Source organism: Phocoena phocoena, chromosome 1, assembly GCF_963924675.1.
Source record: "Phocoena phocoena chromosome 1, mPhoPho1.1, whole genome shotgun sequence".
NCBI lineage: Eukaryota > Metazoa > Chordata > Mammalia > Artiodactyla > Phocoenidae > Phocoena > Phocoena phocoena.
This window is the reverse complement of record NC_089219.1, coordinates 96,488,569-96,512,703: the sequence shown is the minus strand read 5'-3', so window position 1 is coordinate 96,512,703 and position 24,135 is coordinate 96,488,569. Positions and strand designations below refer to the sequence as shown.

Here is a 24,135-nt window from a genome sequence, read left to right as displayed (position 1 = left end):
AAACACTATGCAATTAAAATAGCCAAACAGGAGGCAAAGGAGTGCCACGTGGCGGACACAGAGTAGCACAGGGCTCTTGCACTGGGTTTCTCAACCACGGCACTAATGATGTTTGGACTGGACAGTTCTTTGTTGCAGGGGGGAAAGCCTGAGCATTGCAGGATGTTTAGCAGCATCCCTGGCCTTTCCCCACTAAACAGTTGTAACAGTCCCCCTCCCCCAGTTGTGACAACCAAGAATGTCCCTTGGGAACAAAATCGCCCCTGGTCGAGAACCACTGCTCTTAGAAGTTTGCACCAAAGAAGGCTTCCCATTAGAGTGACAGGGAACGCTTCATGGAAGAGTTAGATTTTCACCTGGAGCCTGAAGATTGGGAGGGTAAGATTTGGTCACACGAGAGAAAAGTGTTTTAAGAAGGAAATAAAGCAAATATGAGCAAATGCAAGAGGCAGGTTTGGAGAGTGTAAGGAGACCAGTTTGACCGGCTGGAAGAGTTCACATAAAGAAGTAGTGGCGTGTGGAAAATGCCTGGGGCCAGACTGTGGGGACCTTGATGTGAGGCTGTGAAAGAATCGGTGTACAGCATCCAAGAAGGCTGTTTTGGCTGGTACCCATAGGTGACCCTTATTAGACCTGCTTGGAACTAAGTGACTAAGGTTGATGCAGTCTGTTAGCAGTCTTGAACCGTGTCTTTTCTCTGTCTTTGCCTCACTGTAGGGGATCAGAAAACACCATCTTCTTTACCACCTATGTGAATGGCTCCTGCAGTAAGTATATTTTAGTCCCAGAAAAGAGTGTCCTGGTGTCCATTCATGGTAGAATATTCTGTAAGAGGGTTGTAAGAGGTAGAAGCATCAAAGATGTTTCCATTCTCTTGTTATTTTAAAGCTAAAGATAGCTAGCTGTTAGTGATTTTTAAAATCTTGAAAGTACAAACAACCAAGTTTGTACTCTGCCTCGATCAAATAAAAAATGAAGGCTATACACAGAGACAGTATACTTAATTTTAGCAGTGTATTTATATAAAGTAAATATGAAGCTGCAAACAATAACAAATTGAAATGCATAGTGATTTCTGCCAAAGAACATGGATTGTGTTTGTGTAGGTGGAAGCCGCTGGCTTTCCAATCAGCGGCACAGTTTCAAAGCTGAAAGCATAATCTTTCATTTATTCACTCAGCAGACTCATTTCATTTATCCATTCATTTGAGCACCTGCAGTAGTTTGCTAAACACCATTCTCAGGACGGCGAGAACGAGACACCCAAGGCCTGCTCTTATGGAGCCTCAGTTCAAGTAGGGATGTTGGATGATCAACAGGAAAACCGAAATTCAAACAAGACAACTTAAAATACAATAAGATAATTGCAAACTGTGTCGTGAAGAAAGTAAAGCAGGATGCTATGGTGTTTTTATGCAACACTGTACTGGAATTAAGTAAACTGTCTTTCTGTCCAATATAAAACCTCACATGTATAAAGATAAAACCCAACTGTGAATTTCCTGTGTCTAATTCTATATCCTTTTATATTGTTACCTGATTAACATGCGTAAGATTAAAAATTCTTTTGCTATAAAACTAAGAACAATTCTAAAACAATTGTTTTGAACTAGAGGCTCACAAGTAAGTGAAATTTTAATTAATATTTTGTCTTGTTTAAGAAGCTGACCTTGGGGCACTGCAATTACGGAGAAGTTCAGACTTGGGAAAAAGCTTCAAAACCATTGGTGTGAAAATCTACTCATTTGGTCTTGGGGGACGTTTCCTTTTTGCCTCTGTGATGGCTGATAAGGTGGGTGTTTGCCTGTTCTCTGTGGGTTCTGATATTTCTGTAAATATGCCTCAAATAGATAGCTTTTACTACATGTACTGATGGAGTTACTTGCCCTTTGCATATTTAATATCACTAAGATTTGGAGGTGATTTTCTTTATAGAGGCTGATTGACTCTTCTGGGCTCCTCTGTACTTTGGCCTATGTCACCAACTGAATTCTGGTATCTGTTTTGGGATATGTAGACCCAGTGTTTGGGCTTTACTCAGACATGGATTCTGAAAAAAGCAATCTACTTGCCTTTATTATTCAATAAAGATAATGGAAATATGTAACATTAATTGAGTACCTGCTATATACTAGGTATGTAGGTTCTGGGAATATAGCAGTGAACAAAACAGATAAATGTCCTGCTCTCAGAGTTTCTATTCAAGTAGGGAGATAGATACTAAACTGATCAATATGATATAATATCAGGTAATGATTAAAGCTGTGAAGAAACCTAAAGCAGAGTGAATACGTAGAAAGAGGCGGGAATTGAAGCAGCGCTGTTTTATTTATTTATTTGTTTGTTTATTTATTTATTTCGCTGTGTGGGATCTACACTGTGGTGCACAGGCTTCTCTCTAGTTGTGGTGTGTGGGCTCTAGTGCACGTGGGCTCTGTAGTTTGCAGCACACAGGCTCAGTAGTTGCGGCGCACAGGCTTAGTTGACCCGCGGCCTGTGGGATCTTAGTTCCCCGACCAGGGATCGAACCCGCATCCCCTGCATTGGAAGGTGGATTCCTAACCACTGGACCACCAGGGAAGTCCCGGAGCAGCACTGTTTTAGATAGGGTGGTTTGGATAGGCTCTCTGAGACCTGACTGAAATGAGAGCACAGCCGCATGGACATCTAGGCTGAGGAAGCAGTGAGTGCAAAGACCCTCAGGCTGGAGTATGCTTGGAATACTGAAGAAAAGTGAGAAGAGCAGCATGGCTGGAGCATAGGGAAGGGTGGTCCAGAGATGGGCAGCCAGTGGCCAGATCGCACAGGGCCTTTGTAGGTTGTGATTAAGACCTTGGCTTCCATTCTTCACGTGTTGCGAAGCTGTGAAAAGGTTGCAAGCAGGGGAATGGCGTAACTGGCCTTCTCTTCTGACAGAATAGGTGTGCGTAGAGTAGCCTCATGGGGCAGGAATGGAAGCAGCAGGAGCAGCAGTGAGAGAGATGGTACGTTGGACCAGGCTGTTAACAGTGGATGAGGGGAGACATGGTAAGATTGTGGATATATTTTTAAATGTATCGCCAATAGTGTTTGCTGATGGATTAGATGCGGATTGTGAGAGAATAAGATGAACCAAGGATAACTTTAGAGTCTTTGGCTTGAGCAACTGGGTATGAATGGTGGTGCCATTTACTGAGACGGCAAAGACTGCAGGAGAAGCAAGTTTGTGGGAAGAAAATCAAGAATTCAGCTTTGGATGCGAGATGCCTATTAGGTATCTAGGTGGAAATGTCAAGTAAACACTTGGGTATATGAATCTTCCAAAATTATATGGTGTAATCATATGGTATAATCTCATCTGGCCATGTGACTAGATGGTATCTTGTGGAGGAATGAGTCAGTCGAGAAGAGGTGGGAGGGCTGAGCACCTGGTGCCCTGAATCACCCCAGCGGGGAAAGGTTGGAAAGAGACTGTTCAAGTCAGCAAAGAGGACTTCGAGGGAGGGACCAGTGAGGTGGGGGAAGTAAGACAGGTGATGTCATGAAAGCCAAGTGAAAGAAATGTTTCAAGGAGGAAGAAGTGGTCAGCTGTGTTAAACTCAGCTGAAATGTGTAGTTAGATGAGTTCTGAGAATTATCCACTGGAGTTGGAAAAGTATAGGTTGTTGGTGACCTCGATGAAAGCAGTTTCCTTGGAGTACTGAAGTTAAAAGGCTGATTGGAGTGGGTTCAGAGAGAACTGGAGATGGGGAAGTAGACATAGTAACTACAGATCACGCCCTGGAGCACTTTCATAATAATCCTCCCAACAACCCTATAAGTTCATACTGTTATCTCGGTTTTTATTTGAGGAAATTGAGTAACTTGTCTAGGGTCACCCAGAGGTGGAACCCTGGTGGAAACCAGACTGTCTAATTCCAGAGGTAGTCGCCTATACACTGTGCTGTTACAAAATTAAAATTCTGCTGTGTGCTTTTGAACTCTAGTTTCTACCTATAACAGTGACAGTAAGATTCACAGTAAACATCTAAGATGTGAGTTAGAAAAATAAGTTAAATGTACTTGTCACTGAAGAGTATTTAACATAAGGAGGCTCTGGGACTAATTCTTGTGCCCTGCCTAAACTGTGTCTAGAAGCTATTTTAAACTATTTATCAGACAGTACGTGTTAATTGCCTCCTCAACAGACTCCTTTTAACAGCTAAATACTCCCTGATCAGCTTCATTATATTAATTTCTGACTCTCCTTGGCCTCTTCCCAGCCTGGCATGTTCCCTCCATCATGGCTGTTCTGAGAGCCTTCCTTAAAGAGGAGACATGTCATGTATAGCTGATTCACTTTGTTATACAGCAGAGACGAACACACCATTGTAAAGCAATTATACTCCAATAAAGATGTTAAAAAAAAAAAAAAGGAGACATGTCACATTTTGACTTTCCTCATGATCTCCCAAGCCTGCGTTTCATCTCCATTTTCTAGACCCTTAATTATCTAATTCTTTGGATTATGCCAGGGCTGTCTCAAAGGCACCAAACTTCTATGCAGCAGTCATCATTTTAAGAATTATCTGAGGGCTTCCCTGCTGGTGCAGTGGTTAAGAATCCGCCTGCCAATGCAGGGGACACGGGTTCCAGCCCTTGTCCAGGAAGATCCCACATGCCGCGGAGCAACTAAGCCCGTGAGCCACAACTACTGAGCCTGCGCTCTAGAGCCTGTGAGCCACAACTACTGAGCCTGCATGCCACAACTACTGAAATCCACACGCCTAGAGCCTGTGCTCCACAGCAAGAGAAGCCACTGCAATGAGAAGCCTGCGCACCACAACGAAGAGTAGCCCCCGCTCACCATAACTAAAGGAAGCCCGCGTGCAGCAACGAGGACCCAATGCAGCCAAAAATAAATAAATTAATTAATTAATCAATTAGAAAATAAAAAGAATTATCTGAGCAAGCATATGCGAATGGCTATAGAGCCAAACTAATGATGGTCCCAACAAACCCTAATCTCTATTGAAGGAAACTGGCACGTCAGAACTTGGGAGGTTAATATCTTAGGGGGTCACACCAGAATGAAGAAACCAAAGAGCAAACCAGGATAACCTTACTTACAATAGGATGGATTGTTCCAGTGCCTGGATCTTGCAAGAGGTTAGAAATAGCTTTGGTAATTGGTACTAGGACCTTTCATTTTTAACAGTTGTACCCAGTGAGGAAATGGATAATGATTCATATAATTAATAATGTACCTATTCGTGTCACTGCACATGGCATCTTGGTAGAGAATTTAAAAGATAAATATTGGCATTTGTTCCAGGATACAACAAGAAGGATTCATGTGTCAACAGATCAAGGGGACACATGGAGCATGGCCCAGCTCCCCTCTGTGGGGCAGGAACAATTCTATTCTATTCTAGCAGCTAATGATGACATGGTGTTCATGCATGTAGACGAACCTGGAGGTAAGAGCTGTGCGGCGGCTCGCCCTTGAAGCACAGAGATTTAAGCTCCGAACCCTATTTTAGTAGCTTTCCTTCTTACGTGTCAATTTTTCCTTTTACCCCTAGGAATTTATTACTGGCCTACTGAATACTCTGTCTTAGAGATGATATGTAGCCTCTGTTAAAAAGGCCACTTGCTTTGACCCTCTAAGGCGGTTTGTATAGTATGTCCAGGTGTTCTAGAGCAGTGCTGCTCAAAGAATGGTCGGAGGACTGGTACTGGTTTGCAGATTCTTTATTACCAAATACGTATGGAAAGCAAGAGCGAGCATTTAGAAACTCTTACAGCCCTTTGACAAAGAAATTTTGTATCTGTTGACTCTAATAATAAAAAAAAATTTTAAGGATTGTATTTTTTATTTCTTTTGTATTTCATTTTTCTAGTGATAAATTTTTGTTATATTTACAAAAGCATCAGTTTGTGACATAATTGAAATCTTGAAATTGATCCTTCACCACAGTTTGAGAAGCATTATTTTAGAGTGTAAAGATTTAAAGATGTGCAAGATGTGAAGCTAAATACAGTGCCTGCCACCAGAGTATAACTGAGAAGAGCTTTTCTGTAACATCTGATTAATTTATTCAACAAATTCAGCATCTGCTATATTTCAGGCACTAAGCTGGGTACTAGAATTAAAGATGGCCGTGAAGATCTTGAGTATCAAACCTTGATTGACTCTCAGGTCTGCGTGTACATCATGAAGGGAGAGAGTTGGCTGATGTGTGCAGTCAGTCAGTCATGTGTCATGTGTATGACTAGACTATTGTTTTCTCTCTGTTCCCTCCCAAGACTTAGTGTTTTTGTTTGTTTGCCTATTCCAGATACCGGATTTGGCACTATATTTACCTCGGACGATCGAGGCATTGTCTATTCCAAGTCCTTGGACCGACATCTCTACACAACCACAGGTGGCGAGACAGACTTTACCAACGTGACCTCCCTCCGTGGGGTCTACATGACAAGTGTGCTCTCAGAAGGTGGGTCTCGGCACAGCTCTCCTTCAGCTGAACATGTTGGGAGTGGAGGCTTCTGGGGAAACTGGGGATCCTATCCTCCCCAGTAATGTTGCTTGCCTAGTCAACAAGGCTATCCATGTAAATTCTGGCTCTCTATTTTAAATAAGTTATGGCAAATAGAACTAAGAAAGAACAGAACAGCAGCAGGCAGAAAGAAAGATTTGGGGGGTTCTACATTGTTTATAAAATAAGTCTTCTGTGTTGGGAGGTTCAGGCCTACAGGAAGGAGTTTAGACCACTTAGGCTTTTCGCCTTGTGTAGGGCGGAGTGATAGCCAGCCGAGATTCCTCTTGGCGTTCTTTCTCTTCACTGGTTCTCAGACCTTACCTTTACTGTGGCCCAGTTGCACAAGTAAACACATTACTCTAAAGTACAAATATTTGTTTAGGTTTTGTTTATTTATATATTCACTTTTTGGAAGGAGGTGGGGGATATTTGTTTTCACTTTGTGAAGACCCTGCAAAGTCCAAGTGATTTTGACACCCTAGTTCCTCCCTGACCTCACTTCTAGCTCCTCTCTGCTTTGCTCACTCTCCTGTAGTCACTCCAGCCCTCTGTCCGTCCTTAAACACACCAGAATCGCACACTCGTGGCTGAGAGATTTGCACTGACTGTTCTCTCTCTTTCCCCAGATATCTGCAAGGCTGATGCTTTCCTCCTCCCAGCCTTTGGTCGTGTTACTTTCTGATGAGACCTGCCCTGACTATCCTATTTTAAATGTCAGTCTGCCTGCCCCTACACACGCACACTCTCAGTCCCCCTCTAGCTGTGCAAGTCTTTTCCATAGCACTTATTTTCTAGCATACTATCTAATTTACCTATGTACTATGTCTAGTGTTTGTCTGCCTCACCCTACTAGAATATATATTTCACAAAGTTTTTTTTCCTGATTTGTTCACTGATATATTCCCAAAGCCTTACAGCAATTTTCACATAGTGGACAGGCAGTAAAACATCTATTGAATAAATGAAATTTACCTTATTTGCTTTCTTTTTTGATTCTCCTTGAGAAACTCAAAGCATAATATCTTTGAATTTAAACCTGCAACAGTTTATATCATTAAGAATAGAGAATGGAAAAAAAAAAAAAAAAAAAAAAAAAAAAAGAATAGAGAATGGGGAAGACACATGAAGAAAAAAAAGGAAAAGGTAAAAGAGGGATAGGATATGGAGTGGCAGAGAGACAAAATTAGGAATTATTAACTGAGACTTATGCAGATACATTCAAATCTTGAGATTCACTAAAACAAGCCCCGTATCATGGCCTTGTCTGAGTCACGATTAGAATGCCTTCCCACTGTAGATTTTACTTCCAAGGCAAGCAAACAAGGAGGAAGAATAGATGTCAGCCTGTTAGTGCTGGTAAGGAGATAAAGGTATCTTTTTATAAGAGCATCAGTGCAGATGATTTCCGGGATCAGTTGGATCCTGATCAGGTGGGAAGCCTCTTTCAAATATCATACTCACCAGCACTGAGCCATTTCACTGGATGTAACAAGCTTGTGGGACTCCAGAGTTCTAACGGTGTCACATAGTCTCTGTTAGGAGAGAGTTATGCACTGATAAACTGAAGTTAATAGGGTGCTTCCAGTGTATCAGGCTTAATATCATCCTTTTCCTATTCAGATAATTCTATCCAGACTATGATCACTTTTGACCAAGGAGGAAGGTGGAAGCACCTGAGGAAGCCTGAGAACAGTGAATGCGATGCTACTGCAAAAAATAAGAACGAGGTTTGTTTTACTGCAACTGTCATATGTATTTGGAGCAAAGCAGCCATTCTGTTCTGCTCTTATTAGTGCCAGGCTTTTGAATAATGAAGTTTTGTACTTGATGAGGGTCTACAGATAAAGGTGGAAACTTTGGAAATGAGGGGTTGAAATTAGCTAGGATGTAGGAAATAGGAACGGCGAAGAAAGACCAAAATATTATGGCTTATTTGTCTTTAACGAAAAACAAAATTGAAGGCTAACAATTTGTGTTGTACTAAACTGCTGAATGAAAACATAGTGGACAGATGGGCCGGTGATTAGTTAGGAGTCATGATGGCAGCTATGAAACTTCAGGAATTCTACAGAAAGCCATAGACCAGCCATTCATGAGCAGTGCAAAGCTGTACTGGCCAGAAACAAATGAAGGAGAACTTGGTCTCTCTTCCCCTCTGCCAAAGCTCCACGTGGCCGGTGGGTATGGGTGGTGACCCGGTGTGGCATGTGGAAGCAGGAGATGAGCCCTCTGAGGAGAGACCAAGAGCTAGAAATACAAACGCATTGCTCCAGGAGATCCCAGGTTTCATGATTGACAGGTCTTGACAGCCAAGAAAAAAAGGAAAAACAAACAAACAAACAAAAAACAAGCTTTATGTCTGACTTTTACAGAATTTGAGAGGAGCTTAGTGGAACCCTGGGAGTTTTCTTCAAAAGTGACAGTGTTGGTAATTCCAAGCTCTCCTCAGAGTACCTGTGGCTGATATGCACTCTGCTCTCCCAGCTGGGCTTTCTGGTACACCACCCCCGTCACACCCTCTCTCTTCTCTGTATTCATGAGTGCTGTGGAGTGTCTCTCCCTATCCTGCTCCCCTTTTTCCATCCCTCCGCCCTGGCCTTGCCCTGCACCTGCCCTTCTCACCTTAAGCCTGGGCAGGTACAGTGGCCTCTTTACTTACCTTGAAACCCTCACGCTGCTGTGTCTCTCCCTCCCCAACACTCTTTGTGGTTCCCCTTTGCCTGTGATCTGGCGAATGAAGGTCCCCTCCTCCCCTGTCAGGCTATCTTCTGCCTTTTCATTGTCATTGCCCATTTTATCACTGGCACGCCCCTTGTAACTTCTGCTGCTCCCGGAACACCCTGCATGTAGCTGCCTCTTGCCCACGTTATTCCTGGGGAAGTTGTACCTGTCTCCCCTACCCCCAGTTCATTAGGGTTAGTGGAAATCCTAACCATCCTTAGTGCCCATCTTCAGTTAGAACTAATCATTGCTCTTCGTTTCATTAGCAGTTTGCTTGAAGCTTTTTTTTAATTGCAGTAAAATATACATGGCATAATATTAACATTTTAACCAATTTGAACCTCTTGTAAAGCACTAATTTTCATCCTGCTTTATACCTCAACTAGTTTCTGAGAAATATTTCTTAAAGACAGGACTGGGGCTTCTTCAAATCACCGCCACATCTTGTACAGCATCTGAAGTATGTCAGGCGTTCATCAAGTTTATTTGTGTGGAATCATACTTTAAATATTGATCAGAGGCTTTGGTGTAGTGCAGGAATAAAGTAAACTAAGATTACACATGTGAAAATAACTGCATAGTTTTTTCCCAAATATACTAATGCATTTCAGAATCAAGAATATCCCACTGAGCCTATAACTCAATAACAAAAAAACAACCCACATTAAAAATGGGCAAAGGACTTGAATAAACATTCCTCTAAAGAAAATATACAAATGGCCAGTAAGCACATGAAAACATGCTCAACACCACCAATTATTAGGGAAATGCAAATCAAAATTTTTGATTTGCAAGAGATCACCTCAGATCCATTAGAATGGCTACTATCCAAAAAATAATAAGTGTTGACTTGGATGTGGAGAAATTGGAACCCTTGTGCACTCACTGCTGGTGGGAATGAAAATTGTGTAGCTGCTATGGGAAACAATATGAGGGTTCTTCAAAAAGTTAAGTGTAGAACTACCATATGATCCAGCCGCTCCACTTCTGGGTATATATCCCAAAGAATTGAAAGCAGTGTCTCAAGAGTTATTTGAACATGCATGTTTGTAAGCAGCATTATTCACAATAGCTGAAAGATGGAAGCAGTCTAAGTGTCCATTGACAGACGAATGAATAAGCAAAATGTGGTGTATAAACACAATGGAAGAATATTCGGTCTTTTAAAGGCAGGGCGTCCTGGCACATGCTGCACCATGGGTGGACTGGAAGGACATTATGCCAAGTGAAATAAGCCAGTCGCGGAAGGACAAACACCGTATGGTTTCACTTCTATGAAGTACCTAGACTAGTCAAACTTACAGAGACAGAAAGGAGCATAGTAGTTGCCAGCGTCGGGGGAGGCGGGGATGGGGAGTTCCCGTTTCACAGGCACAGAGTTTCAGTTTTGCAGGACACAGAAATTCCAGAGATGGACGATGGTGATGGCTGCGCAACGGTGTGACTGTACTTAACACTGCTGAACTGTACACTTAAAAATGGTTAAGATGATAAAGTTTATGGTATGTGATTTTTACCACAGTTTTTTTTAACAAGAGTATCCCACGGAAGTCTGGGTTAATACATTCAAAGCCTTATTAGAAGACTCTCTGAGATGAGAAAGAAAATTGCACCTCTGGTTTTAATCTAAGCTTTGCTTTCTTTCCACAGTGCAGCCTTCATATTCACGCTTCCTACAGCATCTCCCAGAAACTCAACGTTCCAATGGCCCCACTCTCAGAGCCTAACGCTGTTGGCATAGTCATCGCCCACGGTAAGCAGCCCACCCTCACTTCCGCAGGAAGAAGTGGCTGAGCACACTGAAACTCAGTCACAGTGTCGAGCCCTGTGAGAAAACCACCATACGTGGCTTTTACCATCCTTTGCAGAATTTCTTGCAAGATAATGATACTGTGGGTTTTTCATAGACTCTCATCAGAGAGCAACATGACTTCTCCCTTTACCAAATTGTAAGTGGCCTTTTTTTCAGTTACAAGAGGCATGATGGGAAATAATCAGAATAAACTCATTCAGAATTATTCTCTTGACAGTAAATCCTCCCTGTTTCATTGCTGATATGTGCTGATGAGATGGTGGATTGTGTTGTAGGTAGCGTGGGGGATGCCATCTCAGTGATGATCCCAGATGTGTACATCTCAGATGATGGGGGTTACTCCTGGCTGAAGATGCTGGAAGGACCTCACTATTACACCATCCTGGATTCCGGAGGCATCATTGTAGCCATCGAGCACAGCAGCCGTCCTATCAATGTGATTAAGTATGAGCTCAGCTCCACCCACACTATCTGCATAGAGAGCAACTGTGGGATGTTTGTCAGTTTGTTGGGGGGAAGTTACAGTCCTTGATTCAGATTAGTGCATTCTACAGAGTGTAGGGAAGGTGCTTGAAAGGATTGCATTTAGAGCAACTCAAATTAAATGGCTTTGTTTTTTCCTCTGACTCCCTCTAGCTAACACTTTTCGTCACTTTTAAAAAATACTCTTCTCCCTCCCAACAAGAATATTATGGGAGCATTTAAGCACTCTGGAGGGGAAATGACTCCTTAAGTACAAGTTCTTATTATATAATTTCTGTTTGTTGACTTGGAAGCCCATTCTTACATGAGTCACTATCCTTTTTCCCTTTGGAAGAATTTTTTTTTTTTTTTTCATTTTGCGGTACGTGGGCCTCTCACTGTTGTGGCCTCTCCCGTTGCGGGGCACAGGCTCCTGACGCACAGGCTCAGCGGCCATGGCTCACGGGCCCAGCTGCTCCGCGGCATGTGGGGTCTTCCCGGACCGGGGCACGAACCCACGTCCCCCGCATCGGCAGGCGGACTCTCAACCACTGCGCCACTGGGGAAGCCCTGGAAGAATTTTTATAAAGGCATTTTCTTCCATAATATTTGAGTGAATCCCTTTTCCCCGTTAACTATAGGTGTTAAAAATTAATATAATAGTAAGCCATCACCTAAATATGAGAGTTTTTCTCTGATTTGTTATCAAACAGCCGGTGGTTTCCTGATATTCCCGTAAATGTTGATCCTCTCTCATGATCTTTCTCTAATTGTGGTTTCAGGTTCTCCACGGACGAGGGTCAGTGCTGGCAAACCTACATGTTTACCAGGGAGCCTATCTACTTTACTGGCCTGGCTTCAGAACCTGGAGCTAGGTCCATGAACATCAGCATCTGGGGTTTCACAGAATCTTTCCTGACTCGCCAGTGGGTCTCCTACACCATCGATTTTAAAGATATCCTTGAAAGGAACTGTGAGTGTCTCCTTTGAACTTTTCTACCAGAAACTTGTGAGCCCATTTTCCTAAATAACCGATTCAGTTTAATTTCTTCTGGCTGGAATAAGAAAATCATGTGTGTGAAAGAGGACTGAAGGATGTTCCATGTGGGTTAGCAGGCAAAGGGGTGGTACCAGAAAAGCACTTCCCTCTTTGGATTAGCACTGTCCAAGAGAAATAAAATGAGAGCCACGTATATAATTTAACTTATTCTATCAACTAGCTACATTATAAAAGTAAAAGAGGCAAAATTTATTTTAATAATATAGTTATTTCAGTATGTCCAAAATATTATCATTTTAACATGTAAGCAATGTTTTTAAATTATTAATGAAACATTTTACATTCTTTTTTTAAGGTATTTTAATTTTTTTATTGGAGTACAGTTGATTTACAATGTTGTGTTAGTTTCTGCTGTACAGCAAAGTGAATCAGTTATACATATGTCCACTCTTTTCTAGATTCTTTTCCCATGGAGGTCAATACAGAGTATTGAGTAGAGTTCCCTGTGCTATACCGTAGGTCCTTATTAGTTATCTATTGTATATATAGTAGTGTGTATATGTCAATCCCAATCTCCCAGTTTATCCCTCTCCCCGCTTTCTGCCCTGGTAACCATAAGTTTGTTTTCTACATCTGTGACTCTATTTCTGTTTTGTAAATAAGTTCATTTGTACCTTTTATTTAGACTCCACATACAAGCAATATCATATGATATTTGTTTTTCTCTGTCTGACTTACTTCACTTAGTACGATAATCTCTAGGTCCATCCATGTTGCTGCAAATGGCATTATTTCATTCTTTTTATGGCTGAATAATATTCCATTGTATATATATATACCACATCTTCTTTACCCATTCCTAAATGTCAGTGGACATTTAGGTTGCTTCCATGTCTTGGCTATTGTAAACAGTGCTGCAGTGAATATTGGGGTGCATGTATCTTTTTGGATTATGGTTTTCTCTGGATATATGCCCAGGAGTGGGATTGCTGGATCATATGGTAGTTCTATTTTTAGTTTTTTAAGGAACCTCCATGCTGTTCTTCATAGTGGCTGTACCAATTTACATTCCCACCAACAGTGTAGGAGGGTTCCCTTTTCTCCACACCCTCTCCAGCATTTATTATTTGTAGACTTTTTGGCGATGGCCAGTCTGACCGGTGTGAGGCGATACCTCATTGTAGTTTTGATTTGCATTTCTCTGATAATTTGTGATGTTGAGCATCTTTTCATGTGCTTTTTAGCCATCTGTTATGTTCTTTTTCTTCTAACTAGGGCCTCAAAATCCAGTGCATATTCTACACTCACCCTTATGGTAAATCTCAATTCAGACTAGCCACATGTGGACATCTAGGAGAGTATATTTTGTACTTTAGATCTCTGTAGCATTTTCTGAGAGTGTTTTCTGCTTGTAAGGATAATGCATGTTTTTGTTTGTCGAAAATTATATCATAACACTTCAGGGTTTTTCACACTTGATTACAGCAGAACTGTAGAGGAAACTCTAGAGGAAAGTGTGTTACAAAGACCATCTAACTGACTGTGTCACTTATCAAAATGTTGAAGTGAGGAAGTTTTCATGCAGAGTTTGGCTTGACCATTTCAGAATGCTGTGACTTCAAACTGGAAGGCATGTTAAAGGCCCAGAAAATGGCTTCAGAGAAGTTAAAATACTCATTGCAAGGTGTTCCTAAAGAATCACAAGCAAACCCAGGCCCCCAGTACCAAAGATGCTGACATTGTACTGAAAACATGGAGGATAAAAAAAAAAAACTGGAGAAAAAGTGATGACTCCCTGTGACCCGTAGTTGCGTTCTGCCATAATATGATAGAAGACTTAAGTTTCGAGAAGCTCTGGTTAAATTTGGTCCTGACTGTTATTAGGCTGTGTTGGGGGCCCGTTTCCTCAGCATGTTACTTTAGTGAGTCCTGCAAGAAGCAGAAGCACTCAGTTTGGACCTTACTTTTCTACAAGATGTTTCAATGATTTAAAATCGGAGAGTCATTATAATCTAAATTCACTAAATAGGCTATAAAGGAGCTGGCTTATGAGTTTTCCCCTCAGCAGGCAGCTCTGCAGTTATCCCTGAAGTTTAACATCATTAAAAGATTTGTTAAGCCCCTGCTCTTTTTTTAAAAAATTTATTTATTTTATATTCACTTTTGGCTGTGTTGGGTCTTCGTTTCTGTGCGAGGGCTTTCACCAGTTGCAGCGAGCGGGGGCCACTCTTCATCGTGGTGCGCGGGCCTCTCGCTGTCGCGGCCTCTCCCGTTGCGGAGCACAGGCTCCAGACGCGCAGGCTCCAGACGCGCAGGCTCAGTGGTTGTGGCTCACGGGCCTAGCCGCTCCGCAGCATGTGGGATCTTCCCAGACCGGGACACGAACCCGTGTCCCCTGCATTGACAGGCAGATTCTTAACCACTGTGCCACCAGGGAAGCCCCAGCCCCTGCTCTTTAACAGGCCCTGTTCTGGTCTTCACATTCCAAAAGATAAAAACCTAATCCACAGTCTTTAGGCCACAGCCTTTGAGTCATTTTTCCAGGAGTGGATGATACGACACACTAAGCCAGGGTGACTGTCATCGCGGTCTTCATTTGAAAGCCAGTCAACAAGAGTTAAAAGTCTAGAAAGTAGGTTTCCCCTTCTGTTTGAAGCAGACTAACCCGTAGTGAAATTAAACCCATGCTTTTGGCTAATTGGTGTCTTGTCCTAAAGGCAAGCATCTGGTTGCTTACCTGACAGCTCCTGCTGACCAAGGGCACAGGCGTGCAAGACTTAAAGACAGAAGCTTCTCAGTCTGGAAGGAACCTTAGAGGTTCTCCATCCAGCTCCCCACTTCAAAAATAAGGTTTTTCCTAGAACTCAAATGGGTCGTGAGATGCAAAGACTCCTCCCTTGGTATGAAGAAAAGCCCATTGCTGGTAGGCTCCCACTAATGTTAACCTTCATTTGCAATTCCAAAGTGAAGCAGTAGGTTGAGTCAGACATCCCTACTTTTCCTCTCCTCGTTCTTCCTATTGCCTGGCAGCTGCCTCACATGAGTGGGTTCTGTCCCATGCAGTTTCCTGAACAGCCTGTCTTTCTTTTAGGTGAAGAGAAGGACTATACCATATGGCTGGCTCACTCCACAGACCCTGGAGATTATGGAGATGGCTGCATTTTAGGCTATAAAGAACAGTACCTACGGCTACGCAAGTCATCCGTCTGTCAGAATGGTCGGGACTATGTTGTGACCAAGCAGCCGTCCGTCTGTCCCTGCTCCCTGGAGGACTTCCTCTGGTATCAGCATCCCTCAGATCCCTATCAGCCATTTCCCGTGCCGGAGGAGGCAAAAGACAGTTCAAAAATATTTAAATCCTTTTCTTTCCCTTCTTCCTCAAGAGTGGAGTACGGTTGCTTCCTATTAAGGAAATTGAGGCACAGAGAAAGGGGACCAGAGTTGTTAATAATTGGACAGATAACATTGTATCAGTTACTTATTGGCCAGAACCAGCAACAACCCCTGGACATCCTGACTTGGCAGTGGTGGGAAGGAGAGAGGTACATAAGGAGGATGAGAATTAAAAAGGAGAGAGAGAGAAGATGATAGGACAGAAACACCAAGAAAAGTGGTACAGGAGCTCAGAGGAAACGACTTTAGCAAGCAGCCTGACAGCCTGGGTGAGGCAGGTAGGGTACTAGGTTTGGGGTCGTCTGCAGGACTGAAGGCGGAAAGAGTGTGGATCTGTCCTGAGACAGGAGGTGACATCAGTATGTATGGTCTGTATGTCCCATCAAGGCTTAGAAGCCATCAAGGTGGACTCCCTAGAGTTCAGGACCATCCAGGCTTAAGGGTTAGTTTCTTGGCCGGCACAGGGTTAGCTGATTATACAAGGGCGAGGGAGTCCCTAGGTAGCCTAAGCGAGGTAACTTAGGGCAAATAAGAGGAACTGCTTCACATCACAGGTACTAATCTTACGGAACTTGTTACCTGCAAAAGATACTGACAGGAGGTAGAAGTGGATTTGGAAAAGAAGGCAGGCAGATAGATAGCAGTCCTGTCCTCCCACAATGTATTCTCCTGAACTGCAGGTGACAGAGAATGCAGTACTGAGCAAACTGCAGCCTGACCCAGTGTGTTTCCTCCTGCGTGGCTCATGTCTGTGGAATGGCCAGGGGTCCTCCCTTCTCTGTTTCCGCAGGGGAAAATATCACTCAGATCACTTTGATGTTGTAATAGGGCTAGAGCTTCTTCGTACTGTCAGACTCTGAAGGGCTGTCTCCCATCCTTAACTGCATACAGGGTGGCTCCCGGTCACCTGCGCTTCTGCTGTTTTCCAAACACGTGGTGCTTTTTCAGAGCTCCATGCCACTGTGCGTGCTGCTGCTGCTTCCTGGAAGCCTTTCCCTGCTTGACCCCCAAGCCTGGTGAATTCCTACTTGGCCTTTCATACTTAGCTCAGATACCGTCTTCTTAAAGCCTTCCCCAGATTTTCCCCATCTAGGCTCCTAATACAGCACTTACCGTATTTTAATGTGTATAGATTTGCTTCCACCATTAAACTCCAGACTCTTTGAGTGCGTATTGTATTTGATAATCACATAGTCATAATGACAGCTGCTGACGTTTTTTAGCAGTACGTCTGTTTACACTTGCCCTCAGCAGCCCTGTGAGAGAGGTACTCTGTTTATTTCCATTTCACAAAGGGAGAAATGAAGGTACAGAGAGGTTATGACTAATTTGCCGTCATGTGGCAGAGCTGCGATGTGAACCTGGCCATTCAGCTCCAGAGCCTGCCCACTGTACCCCACATGCTTGAGAAATGTGTACTTTGTGAGTGGGAAGGGTATGGTCCCTGAAATTTTGGATTGAACACATAAAATTTTTGCCAGAAATTTCTCCTTGCTATTGGAGGTGTGGTGTCTTCTGTATCTTTTGTTCTCTCTACCCTCTCCCTTAAATATTTGTCAGAAAGCCTTGAAGTACAAGCAGCATCTATATATTCACCAAATATTCATTGAATATTTTCTATGCACAGGGCAGTGCAAAGTGATAACAGGAAGTTTATTATAGACTCTCCTGGTAAGATGCACATAATTATGTTTGAAACAGAAGGTGGGATCCTTGGGGATTTAGAAAAGGGAGAGACTATTCCATCCAGAGCTGAAAGGAGGTAGGTCGGTCAAAGAAGGCTTTGTAGAGGAGGTGGCATATGGGCTGAGCCCTGACGAGCCGTAGGATTTGACCATGCATATCTGGGAAGAAGCAGGTCGTTAAAGCACGCGGACTGATGTGGGCTTAGACCACCCCAACAGCATGATCAGGAAGGGTGTGCTGGAAGATAGACCATGAGGGGAAGTTATAGTAGTCACGATGAAGTGAGTGGGTCCAGATGGGGGTGCTCAGGCTGTTTCCAACTTAGATGGTGGGAAGGAAGGTAGTGTCCTGGACAAACGGAGGAAATGACCGGAGGGACTGGCATGAAGGAGAAGTTGTGATGTATTTTGAATGTTTTGTTTATTTGAGGTTCTGTCAGCAGATTTAGATGGCAGTATCCAGCAGATATTTGGAAATGTAGGATTAGAGCTCAAGAGAGGTAAAACCTAGAAGTTTTAGTTGCAACAAATAGTTAAGCTCATGAAGGGGGAGTTAAGAGAATGAATTATAGGATCTTGGAAAACATCTGCACTGATGGGTTAGGAAGAGAGCAGAGCAAGCAGTGACCAAAGAAACAGACGAGTGCCGCTCTCAGGGCCTCAGTGGGTGGGGCACAGCATTGTGGCAAGTGCCCCACAATAGGTGGTCAGAGTGAACGAGACAGAGAGAGCCCCCTAGGTTGGATGACTGGTGAGCCCTGGGGGGCCACAGACATTCATTTTCAAGGTTGCAGAAGGGGGTCGAAGCCCAAATGCATAGAATAAAAAGTAAATGAGTATAACAGAACAAGGAAAAAATATTTTTTAAGAAATCTGGCCAGTAAAGGAGAGGATGGTGAAGGAAGAGGACAGGTTCAGGCTAAGGAGAAGCCTCCAGGTGAGTGGGACTAGTGGTCACTGCCACACTGCCCATGGAACGAGCCCCCGCCCAGGGGCAGTAGGAAGGATGGGGCCGAGGCCGCTCGTGTCATTTCTTTGGGGAAAGCAGAGAAAGAGCAGATGGGTGGCGCTATGGAGAGATGGGATAGAATGGAAGGCAAGAACAGGCATTCACATTGGCGGCAGGGACCATCTAAGAAACTAAGAGGGACACGGAAGTGGGGAAGGCAGGAAAGGTTTAACATACCCGCCATGGGTAGAACATGGGTAAATGAGTTATTTGGAGAGAAATAAAAGAGTTGCTGAGTGTCCCAGAGTTTAGATCTGCTGCTGATGTACTATTTCTCTGTGTCTTAGTCACGTGAGTCCCCACCCCCTGCAGGCTGCCCTCCTTCCCTTCCCGGAGCCTGAGCTGTCTGTGTGGGACTCCTAGCTACTGAGTCTGAAGCCCAATCCATAAGCTATTTTCCCTCAGTTCAGCCCTCCCCATGTGCTTTTTTTTTCCTAAACAGACCTCTTTATATGTCACAGGCTTCCTTAGCTTCTTTCTGGCAACCCAAGACTGGAATATTGACCATCCACTGCCCCATATAAAGCCTTCACTGCTAGTCGCTTCCTGTCTTTCAGCAACTTTGAAAGATACCTTATTTGCTGATTCTTACAGTGATTTTGGCTACTTCCGTCCAGAAAATGACTCCAAGTGTGTGGAACAGCCAGAACTCAAGGGCCACGACCTAGAGTTTTGTTTGTACGGGAGAGAAGAGCACCTGACGACAAATGGGTGAGATGGCTGCTTCTCCCATATCGGGACTGAGTCTCCACTGTGCAGAGTGAAAGCTGCGTCTCTCCGCATAGTTCTGAGCAGTAGTTGAGAGCACTCTAGAAAAATACTGTCTACTAAAACTTTCTGTGATGGGGGAAATGTTCTGTAATCTGCTGTGTCTGATGCGGTCGCCACTAGCCCTGTGTGGCTGTTGACACTAGTGTGAGTGAGGAACTGAAGTAATTTTAATTAATTTAAGTGTAAATAGCCACCACAGTAGAGAGCGCTGCTCTAGAGGAGGCTCACTGCCTCCTTCCCTGATAAACACTCCCCTCCCCTGTGGTTTATGTACCGTGTGTTGACGTGCTTTCCCTGGTCACAGTTCTTTGACACAGTCTCTTAAGGCAGAAAGGTGGCATGTCCCTGCAGCAAGGCAAGGGATGTGTGGTCTGTCCAAGGACTGAAACTACACAGAATATCCCCAAAACATCCCTTCAGATCTCCCCCAAGGCCTGAAAGATGGTGTAATGACCAGAAGTTTTTCTGCAACTTCTAAAATCTTGTTTTCAGGAAGTAAGCAAGAACCCAGAAGTACATCCTTGTATTCTGTTAACAAATTTTCTCTGCCTCTCAGATACCGGAAAATTCCAGGAGACAGATGCGAGGGCGGAGTGAATCCTGCTCGAGAAGTGAAAGACTTGAAAAAGAAGTGCACAAGCAACTTTCTGAGTCCAGAAAAGCAGGTATGTTAAAGTAGATCTGGTTTAGATACAAGTGGGGTTTCAAGTTCTGCCAGGAATAGTCAAAGTTACAGTGTCAAGAACTCTGTTACTGAGTACAAGTGGCCAGACTACTTCTGTCAGGCTTCCCTTCGTACAGGAAACTGTCAGGATGAGGGATGGTCACATAACCCAACGCTAAGCTCATCTACCGAAAACGTTTTTGTTGGGGAAAAAAAAATGGTATTCAGTAAAGTTTTTCCAAGTCTTAGATGCATACGGTTGAGGAAATTTCTGAGGCTCAGAGTCATTTAGGAAAAAGCCTCAAGAAGTTCGGCTGTAAAGGACTGGAGTTTTACACATGTGGAAGGGAGGGCACTGGACCATAGGTAGGGTGGATCTCTTTGCCGAGTCATGTCAAGTGTGTTCAGAATGAAAAACTGAACTATGGTAATAAGGGGCTGGTTTTGAGTTAGAAGCAAGTTTTAGGGCTGATTACAGTTCTGTAGCACTGAACTATCTGGCTGGAATATGGGGATATGGTAAAGAGGAAACCTCTTGATAAAGAAGCACTGGCCCAGCAGTGAGACTTGGGGCAGTAAACTGTGGGCCCCAGGTTCCTAATCTGGAAATGGAGAGGTGGACAATCTGCAGTTCCTCCTATCTAACCTTCTAAGGGATGAGGGCCTGACAAGGGGTGGGATTAAGAAGGCAGTGGGAGAAAAATGTGTGGGTGTGTGTACTTGTCGGGGGCAAGTTCCTCCTTCTCTGCATCCCCGCCCTGCACTCCTGGTGGCTGTCCTCAGAGTGTTTGTGTGTGTGATTGCACAGGACTCCCGCCCACAGGGACACAACTTGTCCCAGAATCCAGCTCCGCCTCCTCTTGGATACATTGAAAACACACACACCCTATCTCCCACCCAAAAGCAGGTAGGTCACACTCAAACAATGATACGGAAAGCTTATTTGTAAAAACATACAACAACTTAAGTAAAAAATAAATCTCGGTGTCATAGGATGGCTTGCCTAACGTAACATTGGCACAGCTCCTTTCCAGGTAATGGCCCTGTTTTAGATTCATTCAGCCCACTTATTATCATAGTCTCCCTTTCCTGCTTCACCCTTAAAAGCTCCAAGACTTATAAACAGTGGTAGTGGGGAACAGTCACAATTACCATTTGATCTAGGTAGTTGCTACGACTTCCAGTGTAACTTTGAAGTGGAAGCCACTGAGTTTGCACCATTCTGACAGCTTTAAGGCAGTTGAAGTTCTGGTTGCCCTCTGCCAGCTGTGATATTCTCCTGGTAGCACTGAGATGGTTCATCTTGGGGGCGGGGGTTGGGAAAGTATCATCATTAGGTGCCTAGAGCCTGCAGATCATTCAACAGAGAAATAGGGAATGAGCAGCCTCTTTGAATTCAGTCCGAGAATTGCACACCCAAAATTGTTTGTGTTTGTGTTCTAATTTATCAAGAATTCCAAGTCAAATTCTGTTCCGATTATCCTGGCTACTGTGGGATTGATGCTGGTCACAGTCGTAGCAGGAGTGCTCATTGTGAAGAAGTACGTCTGTGGGGGAAGGTAAGGAACGGAAATCAATCAAACCAGAAAGGCCACCGAGGGCAGACGGTTGAGTCAGCCCCTGGCAAAAACTAACTAGTTGAAGTGATGTTACTGAAACATCAGGCCCAAATCTTTCCTTACATTTTCCATATGCCAGCTACAGGCTGTGCTTCCTATATGTGTGACTCATTCTGCAAGTGTGTAAAACTTGGAAAATCCACCGTCCTATAAGAAATGCACCCCTCCTCACCATGTGAGAGCTGACAGTGGTTTCCACCCACAGGTTCCTGGTGCATCGATACTCTGTGCTCCAGCAACATGCGGAGGCCAATGGTGTGGATGGTGTGGATGCTTTGGACACGACCTCCCACACTCATAAAAGTGGTTATCATGATGACTCAGATGAGGTGAGACTATTTCTTCTTGAGGGGTGGTCCAGAAATTTTTAAAAAGGGTGATCTTTGGGCTTCCCTGATGGCGCAGTGGTTGGGAGTCCGCCTGCCGATGCAGGGGACAACCGGTTCGTGCCCTGGTCCGGGAGGATCCCACATGCCACGGAGCGGCTGGGCCCGTGAGCCATGGCCGCTGAGCCTGCGCGTCCAGAGCCTGTGCTCCGCAACGGGAGAGGCCAGAGACGCCCGTGTACCGCAAAAAAAAAAAAAAAAAAAAAAAAAGGGGTGATCTTTTCTTACTCATGATCAAGATAATGATTGAAGCAAAGGAGGGTATAAGCTAGAAGCAGCAATTTAATGACTGTAAGACTTGGCCAGCCCAGAAACTAGGTAATGGCTTTCAAAATAGGGATTTTTTTGGTCTGTAAATAATATGGCCTATGTCTTTCTTTTCAGGACCTCCTGGAATAGCTCCTCAAAGGAGCTGGGACTGAGCACAGATGATGGAACCGCAGTACCTCTTACACTCCCTGTGGCTCCGACTTGGGGAAATAAATTTCCCGTTGCGAGGGACCCAGCTCTGTTTCTGCTGCTTCCATCAAAGCCAAAAGGACCTACACTAAAGAAATGGGGGGTGGGGACCCTAAACACTCTTACAATTGGCCCTGAGAAGAGAGGGAAAATTTTTAATTTTTCATTTCAAGTTCTGTCTTTTTGCAAGGTACGGGCCCTTTTCGGTTTTGTTTTTGTTTTTTAAGGGAAATGAAATGGAATTGAAGGGAACTTTTCACTAACCCCACTGTTGCATGTTTTGCATGGCGCCTGCCCCAGGGCACCTGCCAGCTTCAGCATCAACTCTCACAAAGCACTTGGTGCCGTCCCTGGGCTGTGCTGGCAACACGAAGCAGCCGCAGAGATGAGCACAGAGGCTGCGATGACTGGCACAGCCTGGGCAGCCTTTCTCCATCTGGGGACAGCCCCGCTCCAAGAACACTGCACACCAGCTCCTCACACAGATCCGTGCTTTTTGTTGTTGTTGTTTTTTCAGGGACCATAGGCCACAGTGATTTTTCTTTTCCCCTGTTTAATTAAGCAATACCCTCATTAATTGCCCTTTGGCAACTAATTTACATGTGCTTCCAAGACACTAAATCAGGAAAACTTAAAGGGTAATATTTTTAACTTGGGGCAGGAAAAAGGGAGCAGCAGAGAATTGACTAGATTTAGCACCTATTAAAGGAGAAACTCTTGCTTCTTCCGAGATCTTTCAAGCCATGCTTTGTGTGTGTGCCAGTGGACTTGCTCAAGGTCTGGGTTCAGGCTTGCCCGGGCTATGTGCCCAGGCTGAGTGAGCTCTTCGCTGGAGTGGCTGGTGGCATGGGCCGTGCAGCCCCTGAGGATGGCACGTCACAGTCTTCTGCGTCCCCTCCTGCCTGCTGTACTGGCTCCTTGGTGAATCATTAGAATGGCTGCTTATTTGCTTCCTCTTAGGTTGCTGCTCTGCATGGAGCCATGACTAGACATGTTTTCAGATTTAGGCTTTTTTAAAAAAATCAGAATTTTATTACCAGACTCTCCTCCTCTGCCCTTTTTCCCAGCTTTGCCAAGTAATTTGTTGGCATGAAACTTTTGGCTGAACCAACTGAAAAACACACTTCTAGTGTAGATGATGTTTCGTGTGATACATTAAGTTCGTATTTTAAATTTAAAAAATTTTCCTTTTGACATTTTTAAAAATGAAATAAATTAGAAAATGTAGCAAGATGGATTTTGGGGTGGCCATATAGTGATGGAAAGCTGCAATCGTTAGTTTTAATACAGCTTGACTATTTGCTGTACAGGAATATAGTAGCACGTTTTCAGTCTTAGCATACCTACTGTGCTGGTCACAGTTTCTCCCAATAATTATGATTGGGACATTCTTTGATAAACTGCTGTTTTGTTGCTAGTTCACTTTATGGCTAGAAAGTCAGGAAAAAGTAAATGTGCCAAATTAACTGTTGTCAGAATGTGTGAGCAGATGGCTGAGTTCTCTCCTCACCAGAATGGATTCACAGCCGCAGGGAAAGTGGGGGAGGGAATGGATGGAGAATTCTAGAGACTTTGAAACTGCAGTAAACTTAAATGAGTCAGGGAGCTATAAAGTTAGGGCAGTTTTTGTAAAGAGAGTTAATACTTGTTAGA

General features: G+C 43.8%; 1 protein-coding gene across 3 annotated transcripts in view; it reads left to right on the top strand.

Annotated features, from left to right (window-relative positions):
• SORT1 (sortilin 1) overlaps positions 1 to 22,524 on the top strand; it is a 69,467-nt gene extending 46,943 nt beyond the window's left edge. Inside the window, exons 7-21 of one of the 3 annotated variants that reach the window (XM_065876631.1) lie at positions 718 to 767; positions 1,665 to 1,792; positions 5,294 to 5,438; positions 6,300 to 6,455; positions 8,121 to 8,227; positions 10,872 to 10,974; positions 11,310 to 11,478; positions 12,279 to 12,469; positions 15,588 to 15,777; positions 19,178 to 19,294; positions 19,911 to 20,019; positions 20,827 to 20,925; positions 21,471 to 21,577; positions 21,843 to 21,966; positions 22,408 to 22,524. In XM_065876631.1, coding sequence (XP_065732703.1) covers positions 718 to 767; positions 1,665 to 1,792; positions 5,294 to 5,438; positions 6,300 to 6,455; positions 8,121 to 8,227; positions 10,872 to 10,974; positions 11,310 to 11,478; positions 12,279 to 12,469; positions 15,588 to 15,777; positions 19,178 to 19,294; positions 19,911 to 20,019; positions 20,827 to 20,925; positions 21,471 to 21,577; positions 21,843 to 21,966; positions 22,408 to 22,422 — 1,810 coding nt within the window. In that variant the 3' untranslated portion in view covers positions 22,423 to 22,524. Of the gene's footprint in view, positions 1 to 717; positions 768 to 1,661; positions 1,793 to 5,293; positions 5,439 to 6,299; positions 6,456 to 8,120; positions 8,228 to 10,871; positions 10,975 to 11,309; positions 11,479 to 12,278; positions 12,470 to 15,587; positions 15,778 to 19,177; positions 19,295 to 19,910; positions 20,020 to 20,826; positions 20,926 to 21,470; positions 21,578 to 21,842; positions 21,967 to 22,407 lie in introns of all 3 variants that reach the window. The other 2 variants (XM_065876622.1, XM_065876638.1) reach the window with 2 other exon arrangements.
• Positions 22,525 to 24,135: the final 1,611 nt, after the last annotated feature.